This window comes from Acanthochromis polyacanthus, chromosome 6, assembly GCF_021347895.1.
Source record: "Acanthochromis polyacanthus isolate Apoly-LR-REF ecotype Palm Island chromosome 6, KAUST_Apoly_ChrSc, whole genome shotgun sequence".
NCBI classification, from domain to species: domain Eukaryota; kingdom Metazoa; phylum Chordata; class Actinopteri; family Pomacentridae; genus Acanthochromis; species Acanthochromis polyacanthus.
In genome coordinates, this window is record NC_067118.1 from 19,534,119 (window position 1) to 19,555,577 (window position 21,459).

The 21,459-nt window shown below is 40.4% G+C and overlaps 1 protein-coding gene across 3 annotated transcripts in view; it reads left to right on the forward strand.

The window, feature by feature from the left end:
• The window catches only part of hdac7a (histone deacetylase 7a), a 77,705-nt gene that overhangs the window by 16,681 nt on the left and 39,565 nt on the right, over nucleotides 1–21,459 (forward strand). Inside the window, exons 1-2 of one of the 3 annotated variants that reach the window (XM_051949653.1) lie at nucleotides 2,295–2,642; nucleotides 3,553–3,621. Coding sequence is in view for 1 of the 3 variants with exons in the window: in XM_051949652.1 (XP_051805612.1) it covers nucleotides 3,553–3,621 (69 nt within the window). In the remaining 2 variants the exon portion in view is untranslated. Of the gene's footprint in view, nucleotides 1–2,294; nucleotides 2,643–3,552; nucleotides 3,622–20,131; nucleotides 20,210–21,459 lie in introns of those variants that run through there. The other 2 variants (XM_051949652.1, XM_051949654.1) reach the window with 2 other exon arrangements.

The following is a 21,459-nucleotide window of genomic DNA, read 5'->3' on the forward strand; positions in this document are numbered from 1 at the left end:
ACAGTATTATAGGACATGGGTGTGTTTGGTTTCATAACAGACTTGTATTAGCTTTGATTCTGCGCTGCTTACTCTTTAATCCTGCACCACATGAGCAAATTAGGCACAGCTTTAATCCCATAGATTACAACTCTGCATAGTTTGGGCCTTTCTTTGAATCAAAAAGTATAGTACTATTTGTACAATTAGCTCAACAATGTATGACATTGTTTTTAGGCCCACAGAAACTTTTCCAAACATTTCCTCATGAGGCCCCTTCTACAGGCTTTGTTTCTGCCGTTGTTGAGGATGTGAAAATACTGTTCAGGAGTCTGACTGCAGATTAATAGCCAAGTCTTCAGAAAAATGTTTGTCAAGGTGATGAAAGTTTGCGACTTTTACACTGCAGTATGAAGTAATATTTCAGCGATGCTACATGTATCAGCAAGAATTTAAAGTCTCAGATCAAAATCCAGACGCTCCAATGAAATGACTGTTAGTGTGAAACTTTGTTATAAGTCAGCAGGGGTGTCAAAGCGTCTATAGAACAGTTAAGTTTGCTTATTGGTTTTGCTTAGTACAAATGACGCACACACTTAAAAAGGAAACCAAATTAGGTTCAAGATAGTTTTGTTTCCTGAGAAAATACCTGAAGCGTTTACAGGTAGAGTTGATGCAGAAACATCCAGAAAAAAAACAGCTTCAATGAGGACATCAACAAAATAAAAAAAAGCCAATATGGTTTTATTACACATTCATCCCAACCTACATCACAGACAGACAGACAGACAGACAGACAGACAATCTGAGAAGCCACGTGAAGACCCTGTTTGCTCATACTTACCGTACGTGTGACCACTTATGGCTTGTTACCAGCTCTGGAATCAATTTAAAGCACAAATAATTATGAGTAATAACATATATCACAAACCAAGCCATGACAAGTCAGTGCTGTAGTGATGGAAGTTCCAGACTCACCGACATGTGCTTCATCTTGGAGGGTCACATGCTGTTCATCCTGACAAAAAAAAATATAGTAAGCAAAACATAGTGTACACTCCAAAAATATCTGTTCAGACCAAAATAACATATGTCTTTTTTCAGTCAGTCTTTTGTTTTTCAATTATAACAACTTCCATTCATATTATGTTCAATCAACAACCTACTTTTAGTTCAGGGAATTGAGCTTTTACTCTGTAAATTTCCTTAAAATCTTAACACAGTCTTAATTGTATAGGATTGTCTAGAAATTTTAGATCAGAGATCCTGAAGTCAAAGTGAAGAAACGAGAAGCTATCGAGTCAATTTTATCAAATTGCCTCAAATTTAGTTTGAAATAACCAACCATCCATCCATTATCTATGCACCGCTCCATCCTCATTAGGGTCATGTGGGGTGGAGTCTGTCCCAGCTGACTTAGGGTGAAGGGTGGGGACAACCTGGACAGAGAAACAGTCACAATCACATTCCATTTGACCATTTGCAGGGCTGCACAGTAGCTTGGTGGCTAGTACTTTCGCCTTGCACCTAGAAGATCTGTGGTCACATCCTGGCCTTCCTGGGATCTTTCTACATAAAGTTTGCATGTTCTCCCTGTGCATGTGTGGGTTTTCTCCCGGTACTCCAGCTACACTCCCACAGTCCAAAAACATGCTGAGGTTAATTGGTGATTCTAAATTGTCCGCAGGTGTGGCTGTTATTGTGATTGTTTGTCTCTATTTGCAGTACTGTGATAAACTGGTGACCTGTCCAGGGTGTCCCCAGTCAGCTGGAATAGACTCCAACCAAAGGGAGAACATGTAAACTCCATGCAGAAAGATCCCAACTCCAGGCCAGGATGTAAACTTTCTAGCTGCAAGGTGACAGTGCTAACCACTGAGCAGCCCGTTTTAAACATAAAAATTTTATTTTACATTACATACAATATTAAGTTGATGCAATCCAACCCATCAAAATAACTTAAAAGGATTATCTAAATTAATAAATTTCATGATTGCAAATGTGTCTTTAGTTCATTATTAAGGGTGTTGTCTGTTGTAATTTTGAACACTCATGAGAATGTTTAATCGCTGAATATAAATATCAGCGCAAATGTCTGTGCACCCAAAGGAACCCTCACTGTGACCTTCCTCTGGCTCCTGGAGACCCCAGACCAGCATCACTGTGCTTCAACCTGCTGCTGGTTTTCAGCTTCTTGACAGCAGATGGAGCCACAGCGTTGGGACCATTCTTTTATTTGACATAAAGTCCCACTCTGTGACAACAAAGCGGGGACTGTTGGACAAGTTGTCCAGTGAAGGCAGTGCGGGAAAACAATAGTCCTGAAGGTCCGTGTGAAGTCAAGGCTATTTTTGGTGGGACCCGCCTCGCCTGCTATTTCTGTCAGCAGGAGCTCGGAGGGGAGGGAGCAGCTCCGGAGGGGCCGGACTTTCTTTTCTGCAACTTGCCTCCGACAAGTCTCTTTTCTGTTCCTCCTCTTCTCTACTGGCTCTACTGACAACACCAGCGGCTCCCTCCATCACCTCCCGTCGGGCTTTCTCTCTCTCGGATGCCTCCGGACTTGTTTTACGCACCAGACTGGAGCCGATATTAGCTGGATTACCTCCAAGTGTGTGAGCTCAGGCCGCTTCAAGAGGTCGTTTAGTGGAAACGGCTCCCAGAAGGTAGGAAACTGTGGTGGTGGCAGGAACCGAACAGCTGCAAGTTGGGTGAATATCCTTGTTAGATGCCGTGCTGGTTCTTTGAGCTTTGTGTCGCTGATAAAACATGTTGTGTGTTGGTCATCTACCTGCGCAGGTGTTCGCTGCTCTGCCGTGCGTAAAAACACAGCATTTCATACCACACCTTTTGTTTTTAGAGGGCTATCTTTGCGCAAACTCCTCATTTATCACACATATGTTGTTTCTTAAGGATATTACAGAAGTAGGAGTATTGATGAAACTGGGATGAAGTGACAAGAAACAGAAATATCTTTTTCTGGCTGTCTTCCTACACGGAGCGGTGAAGGTTTTCTTGGAACAGTTTTGAGGTCTGCGAGCCACAAACCTACATTTTTTATCAGACATTTCTCAGATATGATTGGAATATTATTTACTTTTGGACCATGTGTTTGAACCCAGTCAGTTTTCTTTAGTATCAACAGTTGAGCAGCAACACACACAAGCACACACACTACATTACATTAGAATTTAGTAAAATGCAGGTGCACCAGCTGCCTACTTTTGTTCCACAAATGTCTGTCTCCTTTGAGTGTCTGTGTTATGATTTGGTGTGGGTCACATATCAAACCTGTGTTTCTTACCAGAGTGCCTTGCTGTGTTCAGCGGCTCGCATCAGGTGGTCAGATCTGCTAATACAAACCTGTAAGCAGCACTGAGTCACCTCCAGCTTGTATCTGCCTCCTTCGGCTGCAAGCATGAATTGCAACAGCCTGTCTGAACAGTTTGTGTTGGTGCATTTGATGTTTAAACAGCTCAGAGTTGCCACTTTCACTCATTTTCCATTTCTGATTATTATTATTTTTTAATTTGTGTATACCAGCTGTCAATTTTTTCTATTTCTCTGCCTCTGCAGATGGAGTCAGCACCTCTGGGAACATCTTAAAGACAGACAGACGAGACAGCCTACACCATACAGCGACAGGTCAGACTTTTATCCTTTAAAGTAAATTCACTGAAGTTAATCAGTAAATGTGTTGGAGGAAAGTAATGTTTCACTTAAAGCTCTTAAAATAAGGCCACAGCTGTCAGCGCTGAAACATTCATGTGGAAAAATGCTGCCAGTCTGCAGTCAGCCCCCTCAGGACTACATCTTGTCTTCTTTACAACATTTTTATGCATTACACAGTTTGGGTGGCAGCAGTTTTTCCAGTGCAGCGTTCAGAATGATCTAAGCTGTCTGATTTTTTTTTTTTTTTTTTTGCGAACTGCAGTAAAGTACAGAACAGGTGTTGGCCTACTTGGAAAGATGTAGCTTATTTGGCCTGCTGTGTTTTTCATGTGTGGGTTTTAGAAATCAGTTTTGCTGCAGGTCATGCAGGCCTGTCGTTTATTAGGTGTCAGACGGTCTTGCAAAAAAAAAAAAAAAAAAGGTGTGGAAGTTAAATGTAACACCCGAGCTGTTTCATTTTTTAGATGACTGCTAAAAATACACAGTCGTAGTTAGCTTTCAAGTTTTAAAAAAGTTATTAATTCTAACTTTCGGGAAATCTGTCACTAGTGTCAATATATAGAACAGCAAAGGGATTCACTTCACTTTTTTCTGATTTCACTTTCATGATTGTGGAATTTCTTCGAAGCGGCACGGTGATCTGCTTATTTTAAAATCTGACAGTCGCTCTTTTTGAAGCAAACTTGATAAACATCTGGAGTTATCCAAACTTATTTCCTGCAAGTTATGTTTGTAAATGAGGTCATGGTTAGATACTGAAAATGCAGCACTGACTAACAGAGTAGAGCTGCAGCAGGTGTTTGATGAGCTGTCAGCTATTAAAGTAATTATTCTGATGGTTGATAATAAGTTGAGGTCTTAAGCTATCTCGAATTGTGGACAAAACAAGACACTTGAGGACGTCATCTTGGGCTTTGGGAAACACTGGAGGACATCTGTTCCCGTTTTCTGACATTTTATGGGACAAACAAGTAATCAATCAAAAATATTCAGCAGATTAATTGACAATGATAATAATAATGACCTTTAGTCCGAATGTGAACTTGATGTAACCCTGAAAATGTATGTCATAAAGCACCTTCTTTGACACAAACTCACAGACTCACTTTTCTTCAACAAACATCAAGTTTCCATCCTGACAATGGCAGCTTTGTGTTGCCATGGCAGATATTTCTCCTTTCTGCCTCCCTGCACTATGTAAGGAATTCTCGAAACATCACCACAACTCAGCGTTGTCGGTGCTGACTCACATGGGAAACAAATAGCTCCTTCTTTAACCTGAGATCAAAATGTATTTGATCCACTGCTCCACCCATCACAAACAAGTCGCCCGGCTTTTACTTTGTGTCCTGCCTTTTAGTTTAGATTAGCATTCTCCTCTGTGGAGCATGCCTGTGCGATCACACTGTGTAGGATTACAATGCATGACTCTCTGAATGGAAGCCGGCTCATGCTGTGCCAGGCACCGCTGACTATATGCTAACCGAGGAGCCACTATGTGCCCTGTGTGTGTGTGTCTGTGGAAAAACCCAGTGAGGTCATGGCCGCCACTGCAGAGTCTGGTTACATATGTGTTGTCCACGCAGGTCAACTGACACTGGCTATCTCTCCTTTGTCTTCCTTTCTAATCTCTCTCCTTCCTCACACACACGGTCGCTGAAGTTACAAACACACACATATGTACTGCAGTTCAAAAGAAAAATAAGATAACAATAAATTAATCAGAAATACAGTCTAGACGTTGTTAATGTGGTAAATGACTATTCTAGCTGGAAACGGATGTTTTTTAATGGAATATCTCCATGGGGTACAGAGGAACATTTCCAGCAACCATCACTCCTGTGATCTAATGCTACATTGTGTTAGCTAATGGTGTTGAAAGGCTAACTGATGACAAAAAAAAAAAGAAAGGCTAACTGATGATTAGAAAACCCTTGTGTAATTATGGTAGCACACGAATAAAAGTGTGAGTTTTCATGGAAAACATGGAATTGTTTGGGTGACTCCAAACTTTTGAACGGTAGTGTAATTGGCAGCTCTGAGCTTTTTATTAAGTTGTCATTTAGTGCATTTACTTTAACCTCACTTTAAATCATTTTCACTGTCAGCATGGTGCCCTCATGCCAGGCGTCTCTGAAGCTGGAGGCTGGTTAGAAGGTGGCAGCAGTATGAGCCAGATGTGCAAAACATGTGAAACCACCGTGTAAAAAGACTCTGGAGCTCAAACAGACCTTTAAACTACACAGACTGCTTTAATAGACGTGCAGACATCTTTCATTTTCATGTCACATTTTCCTCCTGCACTGTTGTTGTAGAAATGATCTGAACACACACAAATAGCAGTTCTATAGATGGATATATTTCATATTTCCTTCATATTTAGGTTGTAAAGTCTCCCATTGGCTAATGTTTGTTATCTTTGTACTCTTTCACTAAGTGATAAACTATCCTCATAACAAGTGAATCAGTTGAGAAACCATTTGAGATAAAGTATTTTGATGTAATTCTTATTGAACGATCAGTTTTGTCTTCTTGTGTGCAGAATAATAGAGCTCATTCCACTTTTAATGCACTGTTTCTGTTCATCTTACCTTTGGAAATGTAACCCTCCGCTTCTGTCCTCATTGCTTCACTAAACAGAGGAGGGAGAAGCTTCGGGGACAGATAACAACGGGCATGATTGTAGTAGCTGCAGTGGAGATCACATATCCTCTTCCTGGTTGTGGTTTCCAAATACTGGGGTCAGCTGATCTCGGTGCTTTATTTCCTTTTGTTACTGGTTCCTGCTAAATTGGAGAGCTGAGGGGAGGAGTAGTTACAGAATATCCACTGGAGGAGAGGGGAAGATGAACTAAGGGAGAATTTTCACTGTGATGAATGTTAATTTAAAAAAACAAAACAAAACATGTCCATCACTGTTTCCCAAAGCTGATAATGACACAATTAAATGCTTTCTTTGTGCAACCAATCGCTAAAAATTCTAAATATTCAGTTTATTATCATAAAAGATGAAGAAAAGTAGCAATTATTAAATAATTATTCACTCTTCAGATGCTGGAGCACTTACACACGTGGACAAAATTGTTGGTACCCCTCAGTTAAAGAAGGAAAAACCCACAATTCTCACTGAAATCACTTGAAACTCACAAAAGTAACAATAAATAAAAATTTATTGAAAATTAAATAATCAAAAACAGCCATTACTTTTGAATTGTTGATTAACATAATTATTTAAAAAAACAAACTAATGAAACAGGCCTGGACAAAAATGATGGTACCTCTATAAAAGATTGAAAACTATTTGACCAGAGTGACATGATTAACTCAGGTGTGTCATTTAATTGACATCACAGGTGTTTCCAAACTCATAATCAGTCAGTCTGCCTATTTAAAGGGAGACAAGTAGTCACCCTGCTGTTTGGTGAAAAGGTGTGTACCACACTGAACATGGACAACAGAAAGCGAAGGAGAGAATTGTCCCAGGACATCCGAAAAAAAATGATAGACAAACATCTTAAAGGTAAAGGCTATAAGACCATCTCTAAACAGCTTGAAGTTCCTGTGACAACAGTGGCTCATATTATTCAGAAGTTCAAGACCCACGGGACAGTAGCCAACCTCCCTGGACGTGGCCGCAAGAGGAAAATTGATGACAAATTGAAGAGACGGATCGTTGGAATTGTATCCAAAGAGCCCAGAGCAACCTCCAAAGAAATTAAAGGTGAACTGCAAGGCCAAGGTACATCAGTGTCAGATCTCACCATTCGTCGTTGTTTGAGCCAAAGTGGACTTCATGGGAGACGACCAAGGAGGACACCACTGCTGAAAAAAACTCATAAAAAAGCGAGACTGGAATTTGCAAAAATGCATGTTGACAAGCCACAAAGCTTCTGGGAGAATGTCCTTTGGACAGATGAGACCAAACTGGAGCTTTTTGGTAAGGCACATCAACTCTATGTTCATAGACTCAAAAACCAAGCATACGAAGAAAAGAACACTGTCCCTACGGTGAAACATGGAGGAGGCTCAGTAATGTTTTGGGGCTGCTTTGCTGCATCTGGCACAGGGTGTCTTGAAAGTGTGCAAGGTACGATGAAATCTGAAGACTATCAAGGCATTCTGGAGAGAAATGTGCTGCCTAGTGTCAGAAAGCTTGGTCTCAGTCGCAGGTCATGGGTCTTCCAACAGGACAACGATCCAAAACACACAGCCAAAAACACCCAAGAATGGCTGAGAGAAAAGTGTTGGACTATTCTAAAGTGGCCTTCTATGAGCCCAGATCTGAATCCCATTGAACATATGTGGAAGGAGCTGAAACATGCCATTTGGAGAAGACACCCATCAAACCTGAGACAACTGGAGCTGTTTGCTCATGAGGAGTGGGCCAAAATACCTGTTGACAGCTGCAGAACGCTCATTGACAAATACAGAAATCGTTTAATTGCAGTGATTGCCTCAAAAGGTTGTGCAACAAAATATGAAGTTATGGGTACCATCATTTTTGTCCAGCCCTATTTCATTAGTTTGTTTTTTTAAATAATTATGTTAATCAACAATTCAAAAGTGATGGCTGATTTTGATTATTTAATTTTCAATAAATTTTTATTTATTGTTACTTTTGTGAGTTTCAAGTGATTTCAGTGAGAATTGTGGGTTTTTCCTTCTTTAACTGAGGGGTACCAACAATTTTGTCCACGTGTGTATATCACTTATTATTGCTGTTGATGTTTCTCATTTCCTCATATGTCTAATTAATCTGACATACACAGTTAATATATCACTAAACAACACACTAGAATTGTACTACCGTTGAAGCCGCTCCACTGTTTATTCAACGCTAAATTGTGCTCCTTCTTGAATTTCCTGCATGTGCAGCTTTTTTTCATTCGCAAACACCATAAAGTTATGAAGTCCCAGCAGCTGCCCCTGAAACTGATCAACAACCATAGTAGCCCCTGCAGATATATTATGCTAATTTTGAACTACGGGGCCCGTTAAAGTTGAACTGCAGTGCAGACACAAGCTGTGCAGTAGTTGTGGTAGTAATGGTAGTAACAGTAGACGGCATTGAAGGAGGCGGCTATTTTTGACCTGCTGAACAAATGGCTCAATTGTCCTGCCTGTAGGTGCATGAAATCACTTGATATGTCAGGGGTAGTGTTATATAATCCTCTCTCAGGGGCCCCGCAGGACTGTGTTTGTGTGTGCGTTTGTCTGCTTCTCATTTCTGTTAATTGTGTGTGTGTTTTTCAGTTTCTTTTCTCTTGGACTGCACATATTATGGCATTTTGGTGCGAATGGTTCAGAGAGTCTGTGTGAGTGTGTGTGTTGTGGCCTGAGGAAACACTGTTCTTAACGTTATATTAGCGTGTCAAATCAATTCATGTTGTATTAACCTTTGAGCTAAAAGCTTCTCGCTGTGGTCAGCTGGGTAGCTGCTCTGTTATTGGCCTCTAGCCGCAGTCTGAATCCCCCTCGGGACGCCTCTCTTTCTTTTGCACACCAGAACATACACGTAATCCTCGTGAAACTAACTAAAGTCGGTGAAATTTTTTCACCAAACATTTCTTCCCGTGGGATGTGCATCGGGAAAGCCCTTCAATTTTCCCCTCAGTCCCTCCCAATGCTCCAGACCAGAAGCTTTGGATCTAAAAAAAAGTGACATATTTCCCCATTTGCTTCTGCTAAAGCAGATTTACTTTTATTTCAGATCACAGCATGTGTTCAAGGTCATAGACTTGTGAAAATTGAAGCGGATGATGCAGAATATTTCGTATCAGATCTCTTATTTTCATTCGTTTAAACTAGTTTCAGATGGTTTGAAGCTCATTACGGCACTCTGACCAAACGTTGCTCATTAAAATTATTCTTGGGTCCCTCAGCGAGAAGTAAAGAACCAACTTCTTTCACACTAAACTCCTGGCTGAAATGTGTATTAATTATTAAATGAAAACTTAAAGTTGTGTTTTACAGATACAGGCCTGCTTATCTTCTTGCACTGGGATGCCATAACACTGTGATATCCAATACTGTAAAAGACCAATGTTGGCCTTAATCACAAACTTTCTGAACCACACTCCTGGTGGTATTCTGATCCAGTCTGACCTAAAGAGCTGCACAGATTAATGAATCGGCTCACATTCAGTCCAGATCACTGAGGTAATGACCTCGGATCAGATAGCTGGTTATGGGCGCAGATGTAATAGGATCTCCTCTCATGTGGATGGACTCCTGACTTCACATCTGACTGTGAGGATGTGTGTGTGTGTGTGTGTGTGTGTGTGTGTGTGTGTGTGTGTGTGTGTGTGTGTGTGTGTGTGTGTGTGTGTGTGTGTGTGTGTGTGTGTGTGTGTGTGTGTGTGTGTGTGTGTGTGTGTGTGTGTGTGTGTGTGTGTGTGTGTGTGTGTGTGTGTGTGTGTGTAATAAATTGTCTTCAGTGACATTTACAGCTCCAGTCTGGTTTCAACAGTTCTGTGTAGTGGAGGAGGAGAATGACACAATGCATGTTTATTTAATGTGCATCTGTTTTGGGTCTGTCTGTCTGGGTGTGTGCACTTAGCAGGGTGTGTGTGTGTGTGTATGTGGTATGCATAGACAGGTTTCTTAGAGACACTTGCTTGAAATGTGTACACAGACGGTGCAGAAGACAGACCACAGTACTGCAGCAAAGAGGAGTTAGGAAGTAGCTGGAGTTGAGTTCGGGTGGGAAACACCGGCGAAGTACATTAAATGCATAATTACACACATGCAGTGATTTTCAGACATGCAGCAGTTCTTTGCCTTCAAGCTGGCCTCCTTTTCTGATCGTACATATCAAGTGTTTGTCATGTTTTCCTGGAAAATGGAAAGGAATTACAATACTCTACCAGTAGCACTTTAACTGCGCTGCCAGTTTGTGGTGTGAGACACTTGATAAACCAGATCATTACTCACCACTTACAGAATTGGGTATCTGTGTAGTCTGTTTGCATAATTTCATTTTTCTAGTTAGCTACAAGTCTGTCATTGTGTAGAATATGACAAACGAGCAATTAATTATCAAATCGCTTTTTCTCATTGCGTGATTTATATATATACACATACTACCATTCAAAAGTTTGGAGTCACTTAGAAAAGTCCTTATTATTGAAAGAAAAACATTTTTTTTCACTGAAGATGAGATTAAATGAAATAGTTGATATATGTATAGTTAATCACGTCTTCAGTTATTTGTGAATGGGAAACCTGTTTGTGTATGTTTCAGAAAGGATCAGGGTTTGTGAATTGAATTTATATTTGGATTTCTTTTCTTGCCCGTGTCTATGTGTAGAAGTGTGTGTATGTGTGTGTGTTCATCCTTTACCAGAGCGCTGAGCATGTGCAGGAATGTTAATGTCTTCTTCCTTTGTTGTCCGTGCAGACAGCCGAGTGTGACGGTGCATATTCATGAAGCTGCTTTCCTGGAACATGTTAATTTTTACCAAGAGAAGAGCGCAGATTTTTTTTAAAAAATGGGAAAAAGAGTAAAGAAACACTGAGGATCAGTATTCAATGGGTTTATCTCTTTATCTGTTTTTGCTTCTTTTCACTTTCATCAGTTTTGTCAAATTTTGGAAACATGGACCTTATGAGAACATGAAGTAAGATACGGAGGTCAGATGTCCTGTCAGCAAATCCCATTTCACACACACTTCATTAATGTTTTGCAATTGCAACAGGAACTTAAACAGTTTTTCTGTTAGTGGCTCTGGCAGTCAGCCATCTCATAATGTTACGTTCCATGTTAAACATGTCAGGCAGTCAAGCATTGGTCTCAAAATCTGTTTGAAACGAGAAAAAAAAAGGCTTTTCACAAACTTACATATCAATTTTCAAAAATAATTTCAAAATGACACCATTTATCGGAGCCATAAACATTTACAAAAGAATCATAGAATGTCGCAATTCCAGACGCACCTTGAACTACTCATTTGTGATATGTGGCTCCACTGGAAAACTAAACCACATGTAAGATCAAAATTACATTTCATCAAATTCTGTTTTTTTTCATGTCTCATTAGAAAAATAGATCATTTGCACTAAACACATTCTGTAAAAATCTAAAAATTAAACACTTCTAGGTGAACCCATGAAGGCATGAGTGACTCAGCCGCTACCAGCAGTCATGTGAACTGTGTTTATGCAGAGCAGATAGGAAACAAGCATCGAGACTAATTAAAAATGTAAGCAGTAAAACATCTACAGTATGTAGAGTCATCATTTTTTCCAGTATTGGTAACATCTGTGGGCACATGGAAAAATCTTATATATGCTTACTGCAGTTTTAAAAAAAAATATTTTCGACATACTGAACACAAGTCACATTTGAGTTCTCTCTACTTCTAGCCATTGTTGTGTTGTTTCTAAAGAGGTGCTGGATTTTATATTGCAGTGAAAAATGAGCCCACAGTGAGTAAAAATATGTCAGGAGGAAAAGCCTCCAAGAAACTAAGATTCATCCAGTATTCCTGTGTCGATGAGTCTGATAAATGCTCTTTTCTTTATCCAGCAGGAAACATAATCAAAGTTGTGTTTGTACAGGACTCTATTTTGTCGTAAGTTTGTGTCTAATTTTGCTGAGTTGAATCAAACTGTGTCCTGCCTTCAGGGTCGAGTGAAGCTTCAGCAGGATAAGCACATGTCAGCTGCCATTCTTATCAGCTGAAAAGCCTTTGTTGCAGATTGTAGGTTATTTTGTAGCTACCAATCTGACCACCGCAGGCGCTCCCTCTACCGCAGGCTATCAGTGGATCAGTCACCACTGTTTTCATGACTCCCTGTTTTCACCGCTGATAACCAGAAAGATCGTAAGGTTCATTTGAAATAATGTCCTTCTCAGTGCCAGTATTTGTAAGAAGAGATGTTAGCATTTGTTTGCTTCATCAAGTGTTGTGTTTATAAGTAAGGAGTGTGGCTTCTGCACTGTTTTTCCAGCTTGTGTTGATAAAGGTGTACTGAGGTCTGTGTGACTGCGAGTGATGTGTGTGTGTGTCAGAAAAGATAAAGGGGGAGATCCCTTTGAGTGAGCTGCTGCTGAGTGGCTTTATCTGGGTTGGGAAATGTGGAGAATGTGTTTGATGTTAAGGAAAGCAGGAGTGTGTGAGAGATGGAGAGAGTGATGGAACAAAAGAGAGCTTGGACAGATGTGTAGCAGGATCGAAGCTAATTTGACATCTTGACTTCTTTTTTCTGAAGGTTTACAGTCTCAAAGCTTAAAGTTCTTCACTTTCATGTCTAGTTTTGGGGTCTCTGAGAGTGACATCCCATTTTTTAGCTGAAGGTATATAGCACATTAATTTAAAACAGAGGTGTCCTTTTTTGACAAGAATAGCTCTGTCCAGTATGACCAGGGCTGCTGTTTTTTACTGAGCAGCTTCATTGCATCAGCTGCAGGAAGCATTGATTTGCTAAAGGGCATCCCTCTGAAGTCTAAGCATTCCTGATGGGCAAAACAATGAGATACCAAAAGAGACATTCGGTACAGCCTCAGGATGTTTGTTGCCTGTCATGACCTCTGATCTGTGACAAAAGAGACCAGCAGGACAGACCAATGAATCGATTTCAAATTGAGATCAAAATTTGAAATGCGAGGCTGCACAGTGGATTGGTGGTTAGCACTGTCGCCTTGCAGCTAGAAGATCCCCGGTTTGTGTCCCGGCCTTCCCTGGATCATTCTGTATGGAGTTAGCATGTTCTCTGGTTTCAGGTTAATTGGTAACTCTAAATTGTCTATAGGTGTGAATGTGAGTTTGATTGTTTGTCTATATATGTTGCCCTGTGATAGACTGGTGACCTGTCCAGGGTGTCTCCTGCCTTCAGCCTGAGTCAGCTGGGACAGACTCCAGCCCCCCCACGACACTAATGAGGATTAAGCGGTCTGTAGTTAATGGATGGATGGATGGAATTTGAAATGCAAGTGCAATTTTAGGACTAATGCTCACATTTAATTTTATTTAACTGGAACAGATTTAGGGGTTGTTTTTGCTGCCCATTGATTGCGTATATTACATCTCCATACCATGGTTTAGCCTCCATACCATGGTTGCCCTTACATGAAAACAGTCTCATTGTTACATTTTGCAGCACATCTGAGCCAGGATTTAAACTGCCGTGTCATTCTGTTCTCCTCGTGTGACAGTTACACTTTTGATGGTGTCTTGAAGTGGTACTGCTCCATCACGTTAGCTGTTCTCCCAAAATGATTCGGCCCTAGGTGGCATCAGGACTCAGAAAATACCCACACTGAGCAGAAAAGCACCTGACATAATAGAGATTCTAGACGAGTTTAGCATCAAAACACTAATCTATGATTTTGGTGTTTCACTTTATGAATCACTTCATTTTCTCTCACCTGTGCCATGTTTGGCATGCTGCAAAGCCAACTTAGATCACTTGCCAGTCCAACACATCGCTCATTTCCTTGTCTGTTCCCTTGTACCAGCTGCCACATGCTAACCAGCTTCTCTGTTAATTCCAATTAAACCACAAATACTGTGTTTCCTTTCCTACATGCCAGAAATGCAATATCTTACCATGCCGTATGTGAAACCCTAAAATAAAACCTGCTGATGATTAGAGTTGGATGGGTTAAATCACAGCGGTTTACAGTAGACACTTAAATTCACTTAAAAGGTTTTACTTTATCAATCAGTGTATTGTGGCCAGCAGAAGAGAGACAAGAAGCAGATGGGAGTGTCAGTGAGGCCATGAGTTTGTATCTTGTCTGTGTTGTTTGTTTGTGCAGCAGGAAGATGATTGATTGTCATTTTTCCGTCAGTACAGCACACCTGGTCTCTCTGACACACTGAGGCATTCACATAATGAATGAGCTGTTCTGAAGTTTCCCGCTTCAGGCGAATTGCAACACTGAGTCAAAGTGGCAAAAGGTGGCAGAGTGAATGACTGAATGTTTATGTAGTATGTGTGTGCGTGTGTAAGGTATGTAAGCGGGTGTATTATTGGCATGTGGAGCTGATGGAATCCTAAAACACCTGTTTAAATGAAACAGGACAGGATGTAATGACTTACTTAGATTCCTCTTTTACTATCTTGTCCTGTGACATTCATAAATCTCTGTGACAAGATGAAAACATAGCCAGATTTAGAAAATATAATATATATTACAGTATCACGTCAATAATAAAAGCAATATTGTAGCTTGTGATCACATGTCAAACACAAATGTTGTCAAGGTGTTTACTTCGATTTGAACTAAAGTCCTCTGTGGTTATGAAGACTCTTCTTAAGACTAATTTGTTGCCTCGCTTGTAAAACCAAAATACACTACTGATCAAAAGTTTGGGATCACCAAGGCAATTTCATGTTTCTCATGAAAACTCACACTTTTATTCATGTGCTAACATAATTGTACAAGGGTTTTCTAATCATCAATTAGTCTTTCAACACCATTAACTAACACTATGTAGCATTAGAACACAGGAGTGATGGTTGCTGGAAATGTTCCTCTGTATCCCTATGGAGATATTCCATCAGCTGTTTCAGGGCACCCAGATAGCTCAGCTGGCTGAGTGGGCGACCCTTAAAAAGGGCAATAGTCTCCGACGAGCGGCCATGGATTTTAATCCAACTCATGGCCATTTGTTGCATGTCTTGCCCCAACTCTTCTACCCATATTTCCTCTCCACTGTCCTATACATAATAAAGGCCAAAAAACCCATCTATTTCCAGCTAGAATTGTCATTTACCACATTAATAATGTCTGGACTGTATTTATGATTAATCTTGATTGAAAAAAATGCTTTTCTTTAAAAAATAAGGACTTTTCTGAGTGAACCCAAACTTTTGAACGGCAGTGTACATTCTTGTACTTTATTATTAATATTTAAGTTTTTTTCATTCTGCATTTTTTCTTATTTCTAACAACCCTCATTCTACTTTATGTTTTGTGCTAATTTGCAAAAATGAACGCAGTGGTGACTGTGGCTAAGTTGGTAGAGGGGTTGTCCTCTAACTGGAAGGTGGACATGTGTTGAACTGTACAAGCTTTAGTAGCTGTGATATGAAGCAGCTTTCTGCAATTTGACTTATAGTTCCTCCAGGAATTGCCCAGCCTAGTTGTTGTGGGAATTTCCCCACAATAAAGGGATCAATAAACTTTTATGTTATGGCAAATAATGATAGTGAAAGTGGGAAGTATTATACTTGCTGGACATTGTCATCGTGGACATTAGCTTGCCTATATTTAGCTCAAAGTACTGCTATGCACATCTTTGCAATGCTGTTGGCTGAAGACTTGTCTTTTTGTCTCAATGGCAGCTCTTGCTTATTTTCCACATTTCCCAAAATAAACAAGTGCTGATGTTGCACAATAAATTAATAATCGTGCTATTTTAATTGTCAAAAAGAAACAACATAGACATATTGCACATGCTAATCCCACTTTTGAGAACTGCAACAAGTTAAGACCGACTGTATGGAACCTGTCAAAAGGCATTATAGGGTAATCTGCTGACAAATATTAAAAAAGTGGGGGGAACATTTCATGGATTACCTTTTATTTACTTTGGGAAGTACTTATGTTATGAACATGACTGATTTTGACGAGCGTGAGAGAATCTGAGAGTGGATTTTTCCCTGTTCAGTATGAGAACATAAAATCAATCAGTCTTCACATTAAGGCCTGCAGCCAGATATCTTGCAGAGACACGTGGATGATTGAGGTGCCTCTGGTGTCCTCATTTAACATTCAGTAATGTAATCACTTAAGAGGGTCATCCATATTTTGCTGGTCTTGCACACACACGCTCACACACACACGCTCGCATAAAGCAGAGGGTAGTTCTTAAAGTTGTTGACAGCCACACACTCTGCCATTTACACTTGAACACTCAAGTATGCATCAGCAGAGCAAGACCATAAATATAGAAATAGTTTGGTGACAGTTGTAGGCAGGCAGCTCCACACACATGCACATACAAACCACAGTCTGGCCAGCTGCTATGGGAAGACGAGAGGTTTTGAATGGGGCCGACAGCTGTGGATTCCTCAGGGTGAAGGAGGGAGAAAGGGAGATAGGAGATAGAGTGAGAGTGTAAGTGGTAGAGAGAAAGAGAGAGTGACAAAGACAGAAACAGATAAGGAGGAATGAAAAGATGTGGAGTGTATCAGAGAGAGAACATCAGTGATTTCTTTTTCTTTTTTCTAGAACCAGATGTCAATACTTAAGCTTGAGCCTTTCATGTCGTGAAGCAACCTGAAGTAAAATGTATTAAACTGGAGGAAGAAGAAGAAGGATTAAAAACCTAATAAAAGAGTGTCATTGACCCTGAGAGTTGAACCCAGCTCCTGATAACACGGTGATACTTTTGATGTATTTGACTGACTTTTTTCATCCACAAGAACCTTTGTTTCCCTTTCCCCCCAGAAAACAAGACGAAACTTCCAAAAAAATATGTACCAAGTATATTCTTTTTAATATTTACACAACTTTTCAAAAGTTTGGAGTCACTTAGAAATGTCCTCATTTTTTAAAGGAAACTTTTTTTTATATACTGTAAGATGATGTTAAATTAATCAGAACTTGTGAACTGTGACTTTTTTTTGGAGAGGCAATGTAACACAGTTCAGTTGTGACTTCAAACTACACAGAGAGCAAAAGACAAGCAGAGAGCTCCCAGAGCTGAGAGCATGTGATCCTAACTGTCAGTACCAGACTATTCATAGAGATCCTGTGTTGCACAAGGCTGATTTAGCAACTCTGTGGATTTTTTTTAGTGAGTACACCCTCACATCCTACACCTTTTTCCCTGTTTGATTAACAGTCGCTATTTTGTTCTGTACGTACAGGTTCCGTATGGTGGAGAACCATTATATTGTGCTTTCTTGAAAACTTGAGAATGTAAAATGAAAGCTGTGAGAAAAAGGCAGTAGTACTGCCATTCCTCATGCTGTACCTCAACCACCCAGCTTTACAAACCTGTCAGAGTTTTTTTTTTTAAATTTTCTACACAGAAGCTTAAGAACCAACACACATCTGAAAATTTGCACCATTCTGCACCTTTACCTGCTTCCAGGTGAGCCATTTAGAATAAACAGCTTCTTCACAGTCCACCAGGTTTATTTACTTTCTAGAGCTGCTTCTGTTAACTCTAAAATGTTTCATTTATGATCAAAGCTCGCTAAATATTCTGCTGTTTGCTACAAGAGTGAACACAGCAGTCTTTATGCACTTCCGGCATCTGACGAACTTAAGATCCAGTGGTTTACTTTTACTTTTGATGCCAATGTCACTACAACAGCAGGAAAATAGTGCTAGCATGTTGACCAGCTGATACATTAGCTTTGACCATGTGTTGACAGGACAGAGCTCCGTGGAAACTGTTGTAGATGTGATGAGGGACATTCAGAGGGACATTCACAGATGGTTTAAGCTTTAGGAGCAATTAGAAACAAATAAACAAGGACTGGGTACTGTGTTTTCATAGTGGCTTTTGTGCTCCAGTGCAACCTAAACTCAGCCAGTGTTTACATCCATTTGCTTCTCTCCTGCTCTCTGTTCTCACATACGCTGTATTTTAATACATCCCAATAAATAAATACCAGTAAAGCTGTTCTCATTTACATAATTTTCTGTTTTTGTTGTCAGACAATGGATCAAAGATGAAACGGTGACTGTGGCACAGCCCGTTAAGACTACATGCTGACTAGCAGTTTCTTCAGAACCACTTCCTAGCTCTTCACTGATAAAATGATGATTTTATGACAAGGTTATCTAATAAACACATGAATTCAAAACAACAGCTGTGCTGTGAATTCTATGATATTTCCATGTAAAATGATCACTCAAAATTCACAAATGACAAACATCCTGGTCTCACACACTCGCTCACATTTTTGTCGCCTACAGCTTGCTCACCTCTGCTACTCTGAGCTGTCAATCGCAGATGCAGAGAGAGTCTTTTTCCTGAAGGGGTTGTGGGCAACTGCAGTCCAGCTGCATTTAAAGCTTCAAACACTGAAACAGAAAGTTTAAGAACAACTTAGTAAAGTTATAAATTGCTGCAACCTGTTTGAGCGGCTGGTGATCTATGCAGAAACAATACACTACTACTCTTCCACAAAACTAAAGTAAGCACCTGCATCATTGCAAAAGCAGAAACAATCATCTGAGATTATCCTGCTGAGAAATACATCCTCCTATTGGCTGCTAAGAAATGATGATAACCAATCTTGAACCATGTATCTGTGTTTATATTTGGTAAAAACATTGGCATATCTTTGATGTTTGATATTTTGGGAAAAGCACTCATTTAATTCGCTGGAAGTTAGGTGAGAATAGATGTCCCATTGTTGAAATATTTCTTTCTTATTGTGTAAAGAAAGACAATGAAACTACATTTTCAAGTACGACCACAGTCCTCTTCGCCAGAAGTACTTGAAGCTTTGTCAGAGCCCACTGTGTCCCACAAGCAATTGAAACAGATGAAACACAACTTAACTGTGTTGTCAATAGCTGACTTAGTAGTTTTCCATGTTCCCATAATGGGTGTGTTTGTAAGCAAGTGTGTGTTCATTACATTAGTGTGTTGCCTTCAGGGCCACTGTTAGTCATTAATCCGAGCTGTTAATGGATGTCAGAGCCCTCAGCTTTTCACTAATACATATAGAGACAGTGACTTGGAGGTGTTGTGTGAGAAAAGGAGAGTGTCAGGGTGACACTCCTGCTATCTGCTGTCATTTGCTCTTACATGTATTCTAATAGGGAATCTCTCCATCCGTACGGCTCAAGGGCACTGCGGCAGCTGTGTCACAACAACAGCGCGGGAGGAAAGGGGAGGAAATGGGAGTCTAAACTGAGCTCTTAAACAGGAAGCCACCCCGCTTCTCTCATTGTTGTGTTTTTATAGACTCAACTTCCTGTCAGCCCTACTGCCCCCCGTTACCATGGTTACAATCCATGTTGTTTATGGGATGGATCTTAAAGGTCCCAGAGTGGCAAGAGCTAATGGGTCATCACTGGCCAGAGTGTGACACATAGAAAATTTGTCGTGTAAGTTAAGCCAAAATGCTCTTGTTGTGTAGCTGGCTGATGAGTCTTGAAGTGCCTCCTGTAGTGTCACCAGAAGTCTCATGATGTATCGCTTCATTCATGTTTCTTAGTTTGCTCGTAGTTTGAGGCCAACTCTGACTGCATCGTCTCTTAACCTTGCTTTGCTGCTGCCTTGAATTTAACTGGTGGCTGCATTTTAAGATGAGTTAAAAACTTATTAAAAAGACATTTCTGTGTGGCGATGGACTGCAAAATGCCGGTTTGCTGCCTGGCAAGGTGCAGCTTCTGTGCGAACGAAATGATGAAATCAACAGCTTGCTGCTCCACCGAGTCAACAAACAGAGGCCGAGAAAGAGAGAGGGAGGGAGGAGAAGAAAGAGAAGGAGTTAAAGAAAAAGAGGATGTGGCCGACAGTAAAAGATGACTGGAGGGGAGTGGAGCTCTCTGTCTAATTATAGATCCTGCTGTGAGCTGGCTGAGGCAGAAGTGCTACTGGGGTTTTCACATAGCCGGATATTTACAAGACAAACACGGGTATGTGCCTTTTGACTTTCCTTGTCGTTTATTCCATGCATGTGTGCATACATGTGTGTACATTTATATTAACATGTTGTGTCAGACGCCACGGATCCTGCACACTTTGTGAGTTTGACAGACTGTGATGATCCGTCTTGGAGATGAGAGAACGGGGCAGAAAGAGACAGACGGACAGATTTTCTTTCTTCCTTAATCAGTTCTCAACTGTTTGTCTGATACTCTCCTGTGCAGCTACAGTTACTACTACACTTGTTTTCACAACAGCAACACAATGCGAGAGATGTGCTCTGTGTGTGTGTCTATGTGTGAGAGCTGATCTAACAGACAGCAGCACTGGATGTTTATGGAAACTCAGAGAGGACTGAAGAAACTGGACCCGTGCTGCATTATATATCAACCTTCCCCTGTTACTGTCACCTACACACGCATACACACACACATATGTACAAACTCGCACACACTTACATGAATACAGATGCTTAGTTAGTGTCTCGTATCTGCTTCGGGATCACTTCTGTTTTAGGTTTGTTCAGAACACGCAGATTTGTTTTGAGGTAAATGCAGTGTTTATCTAAAAGGTGCAACAGCACAACTGAATATTTGGAGATTGTTTTGAAAATGCAATGAATTGCAAATCACAGTTTTAGAATTGGGTTAAATTGCTTTTAACAATTGCTTTGCAGAAGCCATATCTATAATTGGAAAAGCAGATTAAATACGTATCCAGGTGAACGCTCTGCAAAGTAGTTATTTTATCTTCTCAACAATGCTCTGTCTTCTCGTGCCATAACAAATGGAGGCACAAGTCTTAAAATGCACTTTCAGCATAAAGTTCAGATTTTGGTTTGCTAAATAGGGAAGTGAAAAATAGTAAGATTTCAACAATATACAGTGTACAATCTGTTGATTCAGTGAATTTCTAGTAGTGGACGCAAACTTCTGTTTTTCAATAGCAGCACTCACTGGATGAATATTTTGTCAGAACCTCTTTTCTAAAACATGTTTGACTTGTGTCAAGGCGTGACCCCGTGAGCTCACCGTTTTATGTCCTTCACCATTATATTTGCTGCCGCTTTTTATTTTATTGTAATGTTTGCATATATCAGACGGGTAGCTCCATGGTGCAGTTACTCACACTGTTGTCTCACAGCAAGAACCTGCTGGTCGGCCGGAGCCTTTCTTTGTGGAGGTTGCATGTCCTCCTTGTGCCTCTGTGGGTTTTCTTTGGGTGTTCTGGCTTCCTCCCA